Raw genomic sequence first — 17,100 nt, 5'->3', positions numbered from 1 at the left:
AGTAAAAGAGGGTTAATGTACTTGCAACAAACAGATCTGGATTCAGATAGATCAGGAAGCATACGGTATCTTGGTGGTGCAATGACATCTAAGCTGAATCCGACTGATTATGTGTTGAGCCCTCCAGCTAAGTAATTAGAGAATTAGCTTTGCAGCTATATTACAACATAATAGTACTCACTTGACATTTCCATTTGGACTACTGCGGGACAGAAGATTTCTATTTAATTTTTAAAGGAAAAAAAATATTTTATTTAACTGACTTTTATTTAGTGTCAATTATGTTTTTATTTAATTTGTATTTTCATTTGTACTTATTTACATTTTATATTGAAAATGAGACTGACATTTATTAATAATGGTCATAATCCTATTCTCACTAGTGTATATGACACTTTATTACACTATTATATTGTGCATATACTGTATAGACTAATATGGATTTAGAATTTACTACTAACACTGTCAAGCTACATCTCTAAGCTATATCTATGCTATTGTGAGGAGCACAGATAACAACCTGAGCGCCTGATGTACGGGCTGGCACAAACACTACTATTCTGTTTTACAGCTGTACGTATCTTGAGATGCTTTCAATTGAACACATGCAGGTAAATTCACTTTTCTTTGAATGTGTCTTTTACTGGTTATGTTCAAGGCGCAAATTCATCTAAGTCTACATGAGCCACAATGAAACGTAAATGAAGGGAATGGATAAGGAAATTTCCAGTATATACTATCTGCTGTTCTTCTCCAATTTACAGTGCTACATCCGTATACTTGTCAACTAACTGACCTTGGACACTGAAGTTGAGCTAAGTTTACTCAAAGTGTGAAATATACTGAACTTCAGTCAATCAAGCCTTCTCTGTGTATGTCGTGATGGTGAGCGGAAGCGAATGCGGTTAGTGCATATCATCTAGCTGGCGTTAGATTACCTTTCTGCGTTTTGAGGTTAGGAAAGCCTTGCAAAGTGAAGCGCTTTTTTGAAACTGAAGAAGATTCTGAGGTAGGGCTATTAACTGTGCCATCTAGAAATGAGAGACACAGCAGACAAGAGAAATAGACTTGTGTGGAATACACAGACATACAAACATGCAGCAGGAAAGGAGAAGAGCTTTTATATATTATTTTGGTAAAGCAAGATCATAGAGCTCTGCATAAGCCTTTCCTCTACACCCTCATCTCGCTGCCTGTCCAGGACTACAAGACCCGCACAGCACAAGTCATAAGACACTAAACTCACCTTTACCTTTTTCAAGATACTTTGGTAATGTTACTGAAGAGGAGTCGGGGCTTATTAAAGGCGGCTCAGTTTTTCTTTCCTCCAACATTTTGATTTTTCCAGATTTACTTCTTAGGGGACTAGAAACAGAAAATAGAATGATTTACTTTATTCAGTATTTATGGTAGCATAACTGACTGCACACATAGATATCCTATACTCACAGTAAACTAATTTGGTCCAATATAAATTAGTAATTATTAAGATGTTATGTTAACAAATGAACACACACAAGCTCACCTGGTACTAGATGGAGTAGGCAAGGGAGAACTGTTGGTCTGTTCCACAGATTTGTGTTGGCTGGCTTCTGCAAACACAAACCAGACAGAAAATGATTTATATTTGCACAATTTGTACTAACCAGCATGTTAAAATAATTAAAGAAGAGCATATTATTTTAAAAACCAGCCATATAAGCAGCTGATAATTTACAGACTTGTCCTCATAGACCTCAATACGTCATTGTGAGTGAGCAGTCAGGGGCTGTGCTTCTTTTTCGCCCGAAAATGCATCTTAGTGTCTTAAAAACAGCTGCGCCCGCTAAACAGATTCACACAGACATACAAGTATCGTATATAAAAGTAATCAGTGCAGTCTTGTGAAGTAACAGACAGTTTAGAGTGAAAAATGCACACAAAAAGAGAGTCGTATAGGACCTGGCGTGCCAAGGAGGACTGTTTGGCACGACGGCTGCAAACAAGCTTTGCAGTGTATGGCTGCTGCCTGAAAGCCTGTGATGTAGCATTGCCTCAGTGTGTGCCGATTCCACTTATGATTAGAATTCATTGTTTTAGAGCCCCTAATACAAAGGCATATGGTCAGTAAAAAAGAAAAGAAAAGATTCCCCGAGATTGAACAATTCTCCAATCCACCAATATGCTCCCATACACTGGCAATATTTTACAGTGATTGGATCTGCAAATTATGAAAGTCACACGTAAAGGAAATAGTTCTATAGGTGAAAAAGGTCTTTGAAACGGCTGCCTGTTACCATACACTGGCAATGTACAGCCCCGTTTGGTCTGCAAAATCCATCATGTGTGACAACCTAATTCACCGATTCCGATCTTTCTTTGTCAGAATTGGCGATTGATGAACCCCATACATTGGCGACTTTTCTACAAAAACATCTGTAAAACACAGAATTGGCCCAATTGATTGCTGGTGTATGGGGGCCTTCACTTGCTGTCTGTTTCATCCCAGATAACCAATAGGCACATTCATTGGTATAATTGTAGTAGAAAGGAATTCCATTGTTTTAAGCAAATTAATTTGTTTAATCGTGAGAGAGTTTGGTAAAAAGTTACAAGTCAATCAATCCTACATGAAGCATCTGAAAATCACTTCTGAACTGGTCATATTTAAAGCACAAATTATTTGCCTTAGAGAATAATCCAAACATCTTTTGTTTCTACATGATCCTGTACTCCCACTGGCATGTCTGACACTACAACCTAACAAAAGCCAATCTAGCTTGCTCTTTGCGTATTACAGAATCCAATCTTCCATTATAACTTGATAAGCTTATTGGTACTTGGTTATCTCCAGGTTTTGTTAACAAACATTTCTCACACGTGCACAATGCAGGGAAGTGTACAATGAGCTGAAACCAACAGGGCACAAAGGCTCAAATATATGTCAGCTGAGAAAAGCAGCAGAAATAGACAAGGAAGCACAAATTAGCTATCCAAATAAGATCAGGTTACGGCAAAGGTCAAGAACTAATCTAAATCGAAAGACCAGTCTACATCCAAGCAGGAGTAAGAGCTGAGAGCAAGCAGGCAAAGTGGGAAAATATGGTAAAATGAAAGACAGGAATCCCACAAAGAGTCCACCTATCAGTGGTACAATGTGAGTGATTTCATCACAGCTGAATTTGCTGATGTAATCAGAACTGACAGTCACATGTGGCTGTACTGAAACATAAGACAATGGATACAGAAAATGGCATCTAACTGGTTACACGTGCCTGGGAGAAGACAAAGCAAAAGATCTTCCCACAATATAAACAATGCAATAGACATAGCAAACAACTAGAGGAAAAGGAGTTATATTTACCTCTACAAGCCTGTAACTGGCTGGTTAACACTTTTCTGATTGCATTTACCCATGTGGCCTTTATGTCTGCTGTTAGAGCCTGTAAAAATACACAATGATCTAGTTAGTGCAAATGTACCTCTTAATTAAAAAAAAAAAAAAAGGATACACAAGTATATGGCGTTCAATAATAATTACAGTAGCATGGTGTTACAGTTTACCCCTCCTTTTTCATTCTAGTGTTTTACTAATCACCACTATTGTGAATGTTGAAGGTGAACCTTTGTTATAACCTAGAATTAGTACTTGCTTTGATATTGGTATTTCTCTTTCGCAAACGAAATATGCTAATAAGTAATCATACATTCTTCAAGATGCATCAGTACTGCTTCTATGGTATAGAATTGTGCCTCATATGACCCTTACACGAGACGTGGGATTTCCCTTACCAGTTTAAAGTATCTAGCCTTGTAACTGTATTTTTACATATGTCCACAGTGACTTATTCAACACTTTTCATTTAATAAAAAGGTGTACATAACCACATCATGCATGTTCTTTGTGGCTGTTAAACTGCAATATAACCGTACCTGCACAATATAAACTTCTTCTCTTGCATTGTACCAGATTTCAAATTTCTTATTGTCCCCTTTCACATACTCCGTTATTCCAACAGACGTCATCTAACAAACAAACAAAGCAAGTAGGGTCACTTATTTATTTTTTCATTTATTTTAATTACAGCACAATATAGATTACATACGTAACTCCTATGTGAAAACTTTGTGGTGCATTAAAAATAAAAGATCCTACCAATCTCCGAGTATCATATCCAAAGAAAACATTTCCTGCAGATGTTCCAAACATTATTACACTTATAAATGTACAAATAAAAGCGGCCAGAAGAAATGTCACAGTGTATTGTCCCTGAAAGAATACAAGCTATAATCTAGCTTATTAGGGGCAATTGTTTGTAATAATAATAATAAAAATACTAATTAAAAAGCACAGAGTAAAAAGCCAATATGAAAACTGTAATAACTGCAAAGTTCCATTCTAGGTGAGATCATTAGTCACTGTAGCAGATTTTCTTTACCTAAAATCATTAGTTGTGGAATTGTGCATTGAAACATGATGGTCAAGCTACTCAGTGATTCAAAATTGCCTGTGTAGCTCTCCACATGGAAAAGACAAAGTGCAGTGTGCTCCAAAATAGAAAATCCATGTCTTACGATTTATCACTCGATAATAAATTATCCCATATATCCTAGTCCTTAGGGGAGCACTACTGACATGTTAATTACATATATTATACAGTGGTAGTGGTGTGCTCAATGTGCACTTACATTTAAGGAATGTTTGTAGCTATAAGAAGGGGCCTTCTCATACCCCTCCCCATTCTCTTCTCTCTTCTTGCAGAACAGCACTGCCTTCTCATGCAGGAACAAGTGCCTCTGCATGGGCTTAAATCGTGCCAGATCCTTTACTTTGGAATGGCCCTTTTTATGTTCAGTCCAGACATTAAAAGACCCTTGCATCAAAAGTTTTCCGAGGTCATTCAGGTTCCCCTAGAATGAAGATTGAGAGTCCATAGTGTTAACTCTGAGCTTAGCGTACTGCACAGAACTGAATATGATATGTAATGTCTTACATTTATAGGATTTCCAGCAAATTAAGAAAAAAATAAATATATTGAAAAATAATAAAGCCTGTCAACACATGTTCCAAGAAAGCAGTCATATATTCATGTTTAATTGCACGTCTTTAAAATATGGATCTTAAATGTACAACTTAAAGAACCATTAGAGCCCACAGTTGTAATGTTCACACATGGACCATGAAGTTCACCTGACATTCCATTGCAGCACTGTTACTTTCCATTTTTATTATAGATAGTTGACATTTCTCTTACATGGTCGGCAAGATCTCATGATGGACAGATTTAAAATGTTTGAAATTGTGGTGTTTAATTAAATTTCTTCAGATACCTACCGGTAAAAAGTTTTAGATCACCAACATTTTTCTGTTTGTTTTTTTATTATTGAAATATATGCAAATTAAAGTCTCAACGTACTCTGAAATTAAAGCATAGAACAACTAAACAACTGGAGATAGATAAACTAATTTTGTTTAACAAAACTTAATCTACATTTTTAACTCCTCAAAGTAGCCACCTTTTAAAGATACTGTATAATCCCTGAACGAGTTGTGGCACTCTTTCCACAATGGTTTGGAAAGCAAATATTGTTACAGAATGTGCTGCATTTGTAGGTTGCTTTGCTTTCATCGTACTGTCCAGTACATTCCAAACCAGCTCGATGGAGTTAAGTCTGTAGGCTGTGGTGGCCATTCTATGACTGAAAGCCTACCATCTTGTTCTTTTCCTCGATTAGAATTCTGACATAGCCTGGAGGTATGTTTTGCCATAAGGCAGGGGTCGGCAATAAGCGGCACTCCAGCTGCTGTGTGATTACACATCCCAGCATGCCCTGTCCCAAGTTTGTTATCAGGGCATGCTGAAAGTGTGGCAGGACATGCTGAGATGTGGAGTTCATCAGTAGCTGAAGAACCGCTTATTGCCCACCCCTGCCGTAGGAGGAACCCTTTACCAACTATGCATCGACCAAAATGGAGCTGCAAAATGCTATTGGTTTAGGTTGCCAATCACTCTGTGCAAGGAACCGACCCGGAATTAAACATGGAGGAGGAAGCGTGATGGTCTGGGGCTCTCTTGTTGGACAGTTGGTGACGGTGTCAACGGGAATGGTACAGCTGGAGGATATGGAGAAATGCTGATATGGCAAATCGTCTTATACCAGCCAAATCTGACTTGTATTTTATAGAAATATATACAAATATACACATATCACTATAAATACTATATATTTATGGCCACTGATCACTTGCCTCATATCCAGTGATGGCTATTTGGTGCATAGAGTCATTGACAGCTTTGAGAATGCCAAGAATAGAGGCCAATGCTTCTTGCAGATCTTCAGCCCCTTCACAGTTCTTACTGTACTTCAACATTTCCTGAATGAAACAAAATGTACTCACTCCATAAGGGATATTAGTAAGAGAAATATGTAAGTAAATTATATTTCTGTCAAGACGTAGCCTATGGAAAAATGCAGTGTCCGAATTTGCTGTACAGCCAAATTAATTTTCCTTGTTTTGAAATGCATACATTTATACAATTATAGGATTATGTTGTAATAATAATATAAATGTCTGTGGCATAATTTTCCAGGAGTAATTTCTCAATAACTTTACAGGTGAGCATTACAGTTCTTGTTTAGAAAGTGTTTTCTTGTAAAATAATTTTGGTTAAATTTGAAGTTTGTAACATTAGTAAACAGTAGGAAACAGAGGGGTATATTTACGAAGTGGTGGGTTTTCAAGATTCCTGATTTATATCAGTTTTACCTGCCATATTTAAAAAGGCAATAATATTAAATTCAAAAGCAGCCTTGATTTGCATTAAGTAGTATTGCCCTCTTAAATCTGGCAGACAAAATGTTAAAAACATGAGAGAGAGAGAGAGAGAGAGAGAGAGAGAGAGAGGGAGGGGGGGGAGGGAGGGAGGGGGAGAGAGAGAGAGAGGGGGAGGGAGGGGGAGAGAGAAAGAGAGAGAGGGAGCTCAAAATCTAGTGTGAAAATACAGATTCCACAGTGTGGCCGTATACTGCACCTTTTGCCTATAAATGTAATACATCTTTGCATTATTTTTCCTACATGTGTGCCTTTCAAAGTCTCTGATCTATTTAATACACTGAAGTGATGGGATAGATGCCTAGTATTGTGTATGACTCCCTCTAGCCTGGAGATGTGCAACTCCTCCAAGTGGTATCGATTCCAATTGAAGAGATGTTTACCCATGCCGTCTGGATAGCTTTTCACAGCTCCTTGATATTTAGTGGTGTAGGATCTTAGGTGCAAATGGACCTCTCCACCATGTCCCATAAATGCTCAATTAGGTTCATGTCAGGCAAACATGGTGGCCATACCATTGGGACTCTCCAGAATTCTCCTCGAACCAATTATGAACAACTTGGGATCGATGATAAGGAGCATTATCCTGCTGGAGTAGCCCATCATTGTGAGGGTACATGAAGTTCATTACGGGCTGCAAATGGTCATCAAGCAATGCAACGTAGCAGTTACTGGTCAATGATGTGTTCAGGCGTACCAGCGGACCCAACCCATGCGTGTTAACACCCCCCGTACTATTATTGAATAACTAGCGGCCTGCATGATCCCTTGTTGACAACTGGGGGCTGCACCACATCCAAACCCTACCCATCAGCCTGAAAGAACTGGAACCGTCACTCATCAGACCATGCCACATGTTGCCAGTCCTCCTGGGTCCAATTAGTGACGTCACAAGCCTAGGTGAGGCGCTGTGTCCAGTGTTGCAGTGTGAACAGCCACTCTGGGGTTCTTCTGCTCCCATATCCCATAGAAGCTAAAGAGCGCTGCACTGACCTACTGGATATGCGGCTGGTATATACCGCCTGCACTGAATGTGGATGTGATTTGAGCAAGTGGCACTTGTCTGTTACCACAGACAATTCTGGCCAGACATTAAGCACCCATGGTCGGCCACTGTGATATCCACCATGGGTGGTAATACCTTCCACCGGGAATTCCCGGTACACGCTTGATACTGTAGAACATGGGATGTTGAATGCCAGCATAACTTCGGAAATGGAATGTCCCGTCTGTTGGGCAGCCACTATGATGCCCCATTCGTACTTCAATAATTCACGTCCCCTTGCAATGAGAAGCCTAGCCAGTGTTCAAACTGACTCACAAGATGTCAGAATACAACTGACGCAGATCTGGGCATTTACAAAACGTCACAGAATGGTGACACCCCATACCATTACCTTTACATACTGCTGCCCCATGACTTTTGGCACTGCAGTTGTTTATCCTCATTAATATGCATCATTTACTTAGATAGTAAGTCCCAGCCTGCATAAAACCCTTCTACATTCCTAAGAGTATCTGAATTGTAAGACATGTTATTAACTTTTGGCTAAGAAAAGAGATGTGTTCACACTACACTTGACATACATGTACCTTAAATATAACCTTATTTTTTTGCTAGCAGTATTGGGTACCTTCAGTAGAAGCTGGTACTTTGTTATCCTCTGCACCGGTTTCAGTAAGTAAGAGTCCAGGCTCAGCTTATGATCCAGTTTCCTCTGACATTCCTGCAGACACAGATATGCTGTAGTACATTTACTATTAGATAGCCACATTACTAGTGTCCGATAACACCACAGCACTTTAGTTACCTGGAAAAAAGTGGAATCAGAGCACTGGCGCCATAGACTCTCTGACCTGGGCTTGTTCTGGCAGTACTTCTCGTATATCTGCAGATCCTCCATCTATGTTTAAAGAGATATGGTCTGGTGGGTTAAACTATACTTTATTACTGACTTGCATACGTCTACAAAGGTATCTTTGTTAAGAAAGACTGCCTGTTCCGTGTCACTGAACCTGGTGTCTACCGAAACAAGCCTTCCAATAGACGGACACATATTTTTGCATGGACAATGCAGGAAGTAAATTATGGATAGGTTGATAACAAAAGTAATAAAACAATAATTAATATAAAAGTTTTCTTGCTTGCACTAATTATGGGAGATTCACAAAGTGGTCCATATATAAAATTGTCTTTCAGGAAATGCCTCTTCCATTGCAAAATATAGCTATAAACAGGACTGGCACACATTCATTTTCTTTCTACTTGGCCTTTTTTAAAAGCATTTTAAATAATGAAGGTGCTGTGTTTAACACGGGTGCTCCTCCCATTTAGGAATGTGTTGTGCTATCAATGATGAGCGTTCCAAAATGGTAGATTTTCACAATGACTATAGTGCACACTTGGCTACTTCCCAGAATGCCCATAAGAACACAGAATTTCGGGGAGTTCTCCTGGACTGCTGGAGAATAAAGACTAGCCTCCTGGGTCCCACACACGTTTTCAGTGAAGTGGGGACTCCAGAAGATTTGTGACACAATTTATATTAACATAGCCACAGCCCCACTGTATAAAACTGCAAATTGTGGCATTGTACAGTGGGAGACTGTGCCACAACAACGCAATCACAGCAGAATACCCCATGCATTTCCTGTCTGGACACACCCTCCAAAGAAAAAGTATAGAGTAAAACTATTCACAAACATGGCAGCTGAATCAGGCAAGTTGCGCCTGCTGAATTCCGTGTAGGCGGAGCCAGACTACAAGCCATAACTCAGAAATAATTCATTTCAGAAAATAAAATCAACAGGCTGTAGTGGATGCTCCGGCAGTGTTATCAGTCAGATTGCTGTCCGGTAGTCTGCTGTACATGAGAAAATGTATCTTTCTATACAATCACAAAAGTATTTATCTTCAGTTCAGAGAAGACCCAAATGGTCACGGATGTTTGGCATACACAGTTTTATATCATTTGGGTGCTATGGGAATCATTTACTGGGTCATTCCATGGTAACTCACGTTACAAAGTGACAAGCATATGCATGGCTATCAACAGCAAAATTTATGTGAAATTCATTTTATTTACTGAGAAAATATTAAGACAGATAATGCTTTAAAAAACTGTATACAGGAATTGCTAATTGTTTGCTATGTCACTTTGTAACGTGAGTTACCATGGAATGACCCCACTAACAAAGTGCAAATGTACACAAACCCGTAACAAACAATCATCCAATAGCTCATATTGCAAGCAAACCACCATCAGAGTATCATGAGCTACAATACATGCCAGCTTTCTCAGTAAACTAAACCCAGAGGCCCTGATTCAGACCCGGTCACTCTGACAGAGCGCTCGCTCTGAATCAGGGGCGGGCTTTTTTTTTTTTTTTTTAAGAACGGCCTCCTGGCCGCTCGCATAGCTGTGGGTGACCACCCACAGCTATAGCAAGCGGCCATGATGATGGTCGCGATGGTCAAGACCATCGCGACCATCGCGCTTGCGACGAGACCCTCGTGGTAGGGTCTCGTGGCCGCAGGCCCCAAAGAGATTTCGGCTCTAACAGAGCCGGAATCTCTCCACTGACATCACTCGTGATGTCAGTGGGGCCGGCCCCAAACGGCAGGCGTTCTCATGGGAATGCCTCTGTCTGGGCAGCCACCCCCCGGCCTGCCCACCAAAGGGGGCGAGCTGTCACTCAACATCGACAGCTCGCCCCCTTTGGAGCGAGACCTGAAGCGACGGATTGACCGTCGTGCGCATGCGCTCTGGGCCACCATCGACCCGGTTGCGAGCGCACAGCGCTTGCGACCGGGTCTGAATCAGGCCCAGAGTGTGTTAGTTTTGCTGCCTTTCTTTATGTAGAACACTTACCCTTTCAAGAAAACACCTTCCTACTAGCTCTGGATAGTCTGTGTAGTTTTCCAACTCTCTCAAGAATATTCTAAAGAAAACACTCATATATTAGATTACGAAATCTGTTTAAAAATAAAAAAGTAAAAGAAATATTATTTATCTAAAAAGATAAAACAAAGAAAATATTGAAATTGTGGTATTACACAGAACCCGCAAAGCAAAAATAAATACAAACTAAATTAAAAGAAAGCATTTTAATTATTTAGGGGGCATGTTGCACATGTCATTGACGAACCTGTCACAGATATAGAACTGGGGCACTGGGACATTTCTGGATGCTACTTAACAGAAACAAATGGAATCTGATAAGACCTGATGCTGGGCCGGGTGTGGGGCATTAAGCTTGTTTTCGTAACTGGACAATTTGTGAACCACCATTAGACATTGTTTACTATGTAATCATAGGAGCATTTCCTTCAAAATACGAGCCTCCCCGATGCTCTTTGGGCCTGATTCACTACCGATTGCAACTGCTATTGCAATAGCGATTATGCACACAGTCTCACTGCGATAGTATGCTAATCCGTAATGATTGGTATGCCGCCGCAGCTTAACAGAAGAACGCCCACTTTACCTTACACATATCCGTAATGTTTAGCAAGACTGCGAAACCATCGGTACAATCAAGTACCATCGCAGCCTCACACACATTTGCACAAGCCCTGACCAGGCTGTTTTAGCAGGGCGCTGCTAAAGGAATCGGTATGATTTACCGCCGGACCCCTCCCCGGCGGTGGGAATCCCTACAGCAGCATCCCGGCAGAGGAGGAAATCCTGGTCATACTAAGGTAAGTATTGTCTAGCCTAATCTCCCCCCCTAACCCTCCCTTAGAGGTGCCTAACCCTAACCTTCCCCCCCAGTGGCTAAACCTAACACCTACACCCCCACCCCCCGCGCTGGTTACCCAGCATCCCTTCAATCAGGAGTCCGGTAGCCGGTCTCCAGGCATCGGTAAAATGACAGGCGTCTAGATTTGGACGCCTGTCATTTAACCCTCGCCGGGATTAAGCAGTCGGGATACCGGCTGTCTGGATTAGGTCTGCCGGCTTCCCGACTGCATACCCCGCTAAAAGGGGTAGGGTGCATTCTGCCCTTTAAAAATCGGGCAGGGCATGGCACCCTACTAAAACAGCCTAGCGTGAACACTAAGTAGGTGTATCCAAATCCATATAGAATAAGGCGTGTAGAACAGGGTGCATATCTGGAAAGTGTAAAGCAGAAAGTGGACCTTGCTTTTTGCCTCTTCTGTTCTAACATCTCACCTAATTATTATTATTATTGATAGTCACGGCTAGCTCGTATTACTACACATTTAAAAAAAAGCCGACCTGTTATGAAAGTGGTAGATTTCTTCCATATTGCCAAACAACACATCTTTTTTATTGTGAAACATTGGAGATAAGAGATGCATCATTAAGGGGTTCTCCATCTCAGCAGCATAACCCTGTAAGACAGTGTGAAGCAAAAGATTATTGGGTCTTATTATTGTCTCTCTGTCTGTACTTGTAATTGTACACAAAAGAGTCCCTTAAAAAAATCAGTGCTGGTATGTGATCAATTACAGGGAATGCAGAGACTTCAGGTTTCTGGAAAAACAGGATTTTGGTACTTACCGATAAATCCCTTTCTCCGATTCCACAGGGGACACTGGAGTTCAAGACAGTGGGGTATAGACGGTGGTAGAGTAGAGCCTGGCACTTTAAATAATTCAGAAGTGTGACTGGCTCCTCCCCCTCTATGCCCCATCAGCCCCAGTTTAAGAACTGAGCCCGAGAGGAGACGGAGGACCATAGGAAAACGAGGAGAAGGAGAGGACCACAGAACGGAACAAGACCCGAATGAGGGAGAACAGAGGAACCAACTGCAGGGAACATATGCAGTCACACAACCTTATAAGAAACCAAACAAAATGGCAGGTACGCAGCGCTGGGCGGGCGTCCAGTGTCCCCTGTGGAATCGGAGAAAGGGATTTATCGGTAAGTACCAAAATCCTGTTTTCTCCTTCATCCACTAGGGGACACTGGAGTTCAAGACAGTGGGGACGTCCCAAAGCCAACCTCCCGGGTGGGAAGCGCGGAGAACTTGCCGAACCCTTGGCAAACCGAAAACCGGGATCACCAAGAACCGTAGGCCTAATGGAAAGGCAAGAGCTGAAGATCAAGTGTTGTAGAGCAGAGGAGACAATCAAGGCTCCTTGCTAAACAGCCATAGAAATTCCACACCTTACAGCGTAAATCGAATGGAATACTGCTAGCAAGAGAACAGCCGCAGATGAAAACAGCTGAACACCGTAAGCTCAGCCGAAACAGACCAAGCACGAACCAGAGTTGAACATGAGAAGCTGTATAATTTGGAGACAGCAGAATCCCAGCACTGCTGGACATAACTCATATAGTTATACATATAACAATACCAATCTACAGATACAGAGTTGATCCTGTCCACAGACTCCTAACAAGAGTATACAGGGAGCAAACGACAAGACCGAACAGTCGCCCTGGACCATTCTTGAGGTCCAACTACTACAAGGTTGGCAACCAGAGTGAAACCATAGAAGTCTCCCATAAGGATAGAGATCCCAATGACATGAGGCAGAGGCAGCTCTGAAAGAATCGAGACCACAATTCCTTTCAGAGCGTCAGACAGCAGTACAATCAACTCAGAAACAGAGGGAAAAACAGCAACTGAAACCTTGCAGCTGGAAATCCCCATACCAGACCACTGGCAGAATGTCTGGCAGCCCATCAGTTGTCTGCCTATTGAGTGGTTACTACTGCCTGGGGCGGGTCTCGAATTAGTGTATGGGGCATCCCAGGTGGAGACCTTACAGCACAAGCCACTGTGCCGACCTGAAAAGAAACCCACAGCAACAAACTTCAAACAACATCCAACATGATGGAAGTGCGTAGGCAGTATCAACTGCTGTCCTGAACATAGTATAAAAAACAACCCGGTTACCCTAGCAGTTAAAGAGCACGGATGCAACAGTCACCCAGTGAGAGCTACCAATATAGGGAAGCAACCATACAGCAAGGCTACAGCACTAGGACAACCATAGAGGTACCCATCAGGTACCTGTCAGTGTGATGAAAATATTCACAGTACTGAACAGGAAAACCAACCAGGCCCCCTGCGTGGAACATAATGACTGTCACGCTTTAATGTAAAGATGTGCATTAGCCCACAGGCGCTACAGTCACAGTTCATTATAACCCCAACAGAAGAATAAAGTGACATTCTCAATGTTGGAACTATGCACGCCAGGAAAGCTCTAAAGGGTAGAGCCTACTGCTAAAAAGAGCGGATGGCTACTAAGTCTGCAGCTAGGATGCATAAGGGAGAATAACGGCTATGTCGTGTCAGGTTGCATGAAATCGGAGCATCTTCCGAGGCAATAGTGGGGTACCGCTTACCTGTGAGCAATTAGAAGCACTCTAGAAACTATGTAGAATGTCACTGACCTTCTCCATCTCACAGCAACCCGTCACATCGGGAATAGAGAGTAGCTTCAGTGGGCTAAAAACCAATGCTCCATAGCACAGTCTTCAGTCTGGCGATGTTGCCGTAGGAGAGACTGTAGAAAACTAGCAAAATGTTAGTGGTAACAAGAAGGTCGTACTACAGGACTCTATACCTGAGCTTGTTCCATTAGGGATATGTATCCTTATATAGATTATACATATACCCCAAGCACGGTCTGCTAGAGTAAGTATTAGTACATTAACACTTAGAATGGTTAAGTGCGTATTAGTCAAGAGGCGGGATAGTGAAAGAATTAAATAAGACCCTGTACTGGTCAAGATACACATAGAAATATTACATATTTGATAATGGATCCCACCAGTGACCCTTGACAATCATAGTGTTCACAATGAGGGATTAAACTTGAACCGCAGGGCCCATGATTTACTGGATACCCACCAATCTAATCAAGCCAGGCCTGACCCTGCCTATTCGGTGGGTGGCCCTAGACCTTCAGGCACAGAAGTGTGGTCTGTTGTCATTTAACCAAGTAAGCCCTGAGGATGGAATAGAATCTGGATTTTTATGTACTGATAGGAATGTACCCAGGGGCCACTTTATAGCCTCATTTTATTGAGATATGCGACTAAACAATAATATGGAGTACAGGAACCTATACAGAGAAAGGTACCTGTACATAGACATAGAATGCAATAATTATCCCAAGTAAAAAAGGATATATCTGTAAAGAAAACCCCAGTTAGGGCTAAAAAAAAAAAAAAAAACAGGTGTTTCCCAATTATTAGGAAGTAGTCATACGAGGAACATGAATATATCGGTATACATACACACGTACACTTAGACAAATAGTTGCATGAGAAGTCAACATAGTAAGTATACTTGTCCGACTCCTGCACCAGGAGATCATTATGCTCTATATAATATATAAATATATACATAGTAGGAACCACAAATAGCGGGACTCCGAGACTTAAATAGTGATCAAAAAGGTATATCTAAACTATGTTGAAACAAACAGGCCGACGTTTCGGGGGATACGTGCCCCTTTGTCAAAGCGAGTATATATACATACACCTATATACACATACATTGTAATAATAATAACTCCCCCAAAAAGGGGGCGCCGTAGATATAAACTGACAGGAACAAAACTGTAACCCCAGAAGGGTGTAAGTGCCTATCTTATATACATGTGTGGACTACCAGAAGGCTCCCAGACAAGTATATGGTGCATATTAGAAGCCATGCCTTAGGGAATTGTGACTATCACAATGTAAACTGCAGAACATGACTCTAGTCTATAGAGCCAATATAATATATTATAGCCTACAGCTTCTGGTAATCCCAGCTGGCTTCCCATCTGTGGAACTAGAGGTAACCTAATGATTGCGGAAGCATAGGTATACCCACACATATAACAAATACATTCATAAATAGTATGTGTAAATCGAAGTTGTTGTACCAACCCACCGCAGCAGGAGAGTCCAGCCTCCAATTGCAGTATCTTTCTTTTTAAAATATGCAAGGTATCAGATATAAAACTGATAAGAACAAATCCTACCCTTGCCTTTATGGCAAGGATAAGAAGCGATACATATATATATATATATATATATATATATATATATACATACATACATACACATATACATACACATATATACACATATCGCATACATGTACCCTCATACAAGGTCATAGATAACGATAATTTATCCAGGAGAAAACGTGAACGCAGTCCCCCACTTCCACAAATTATGCAGTCGAGATTTCCGCATTTTGAGAAATCATCGGGGGTCAGCACACCCATGGTGCAATGGATGCGCCTCGCCCTGAGAGAACCACCTTTGTGATCATGGTATCTCCCCTGCCAGCTAAGTATGAACTGTGGCTTACCTCCACGCAGGGAGACTGCTGATGTGCTGTGTGTCCTCTGTAGGCCTGATATTTTAGCAGCGTGCTGTCCCAGACTGGTATAGATCCTGGGAGCCTTCTGTCCTTGCCTTATCAGGTGAGCCATTTGAGCTCCAGTTGAACCCACCTTTTCAAAGTGGGGATCAAAAGGACGACCTCAGGTCAATGAAGTATACTGCATTATATTTAACGAATACAGGCATATTTGTCATGCGGAGGGCAAAGTGACATGGACACAGCCTCTGTATTAGGCTGCGGCATGTTCCTCCCTGAGCTAGTGTCAGGGGTCCAGACACTCACTCTATAATAGTGGCGGCGGGTTGTAGAGGTACTGCGTCAATAACATCTGACATTAGTGAGTACTGATTAATTTCTTAATCAAACAGCAGCCATCTTGAGATAGACAATTGTAAAATAGTCGCAACTATCTCTACACAGTGACATCACAATGACATAGGGCAGCAGATAGGATAGTTGTGGAGTCGACAGTTTTGAAGTGCTCTCCCCTACAGAATATAAGTACATTATCTGACCACCATATAGGAACTACAGAAATGAGCCAAGTTCTATATGGACCATGCAGTTGCGTGACTAAGTAAGCAGGAAAACTGCTACACTGCGTGCATAATTTGTAAACAGCTCAGTATGCCTCAGCATTGTACTATAATAGAGACCAAACTAGGTTCTATCTAGATTCTACAGCTATGCACAGGGGAGACTATACACATAGGTCCTCTTCATCTATATATTTATTAACAGTTCTTTCATTGGAAACATCAATAGAACAAAACTGGTTTTAACAGACAGTATATATAAGCAGGAAAGCCCCATATATATACACATATATACTTATACATACACTTAACTCATGTAGGCATGTATACAAAGCTACCCATATTGCATTATGTCATAGGTAGACAAATGTGCTTGGAACTAACTCCAGCAGCGGTACAGTGAGTGCAGCATCTTCAGGC

At 41.3% G+C, this 17,100-nt stretch overlaps 1 protein-coding gene and 1 non-coding gene across 3 annotated transcripts in view; both read right to left on the bottom strand.

Moving 5' to 3' along the window:
• Positions 1 to 17,100, bottom strand: part of MCF2L (MCF.2 cell line derived transforming sequence like) — a 316,624-nt gene that overhangs the window by 31,913 nt on the left and 267,611 nt on the right. For both annotated transcript variants that reach the window (XM_088458539.1, XM_088458547.1), the window contains 11 exons: positions 12,058 to 12,173; positions 10,687 to 10,756; positions 8,626 to 8,718; positions 8,449 to 8,541; positions 6,230 to 6,355; positions 4,669 to 4,890; positions 3,913 to 4,005; positions 3,344 to 3,422; positions 1,526 to 1,592; positions 1,247 to 1,365; positions 939 to 1,031 (listed from right to left, as the gene is read on the bottom strand). In XM_088458539.1, coding sequence (XP_088314665.1) covers positions 939 to 1,031; positions 1,247 to 1,365; positions 1,526 to 1,592; positions 3,344 to 3,422; positions 3,913 to 4,005; positions 4,669 to 4,890; positions 6,230 to 6,355; positions 8,449 to 8,541; positions 8,626 to 8,718; positions 10,687 to 10,756; positions 12,058 to 12,173 — 1,171 coding nt within the window. The remainder of the gene's footprint in view (positions 1 to 938; positions 1,032 to 1,246; positions 1,366 to 1,525; positions 1,593 to 3,343; positions 3,423 to 3,912; positions 4,006 to 4,668; positions 4,891 to 6,229; positions 6,356 to 8,448; positions 8,542 to 8,625; positions 8,719 to 10,686; positions 10,757 to 12,057; positions 12,174 to 17,100) is intronic.
• On the bottom strand, positions 15,930 to 16,094 carry LOC148538150 (U1 spliceosomal RNA). Its single transcript, XR_015872982.1, has one exon. It is a non-coding gene; the product is annotated as a U1 spliceosomal RNA (small nuclear RNA).

Source organism: Taudactylus pleione, unplaced genomic scaffold (genome assembly GCF_031769625.1).
Source record: "Taudactylus pleione unplaced genomic scaffold, aTauple2 ptg000041l, whole genome shotgun sequence".
NCBI classification, from domain to species: Eukaryota; Metazoa; Chordata; class Amphibia; order Anura; family Myobatrachidae; genus Taudactylus; species Taudactylus pleione.
This window is presented reverse-complemented; position numbering and strand designations above follow the sequence as displayed.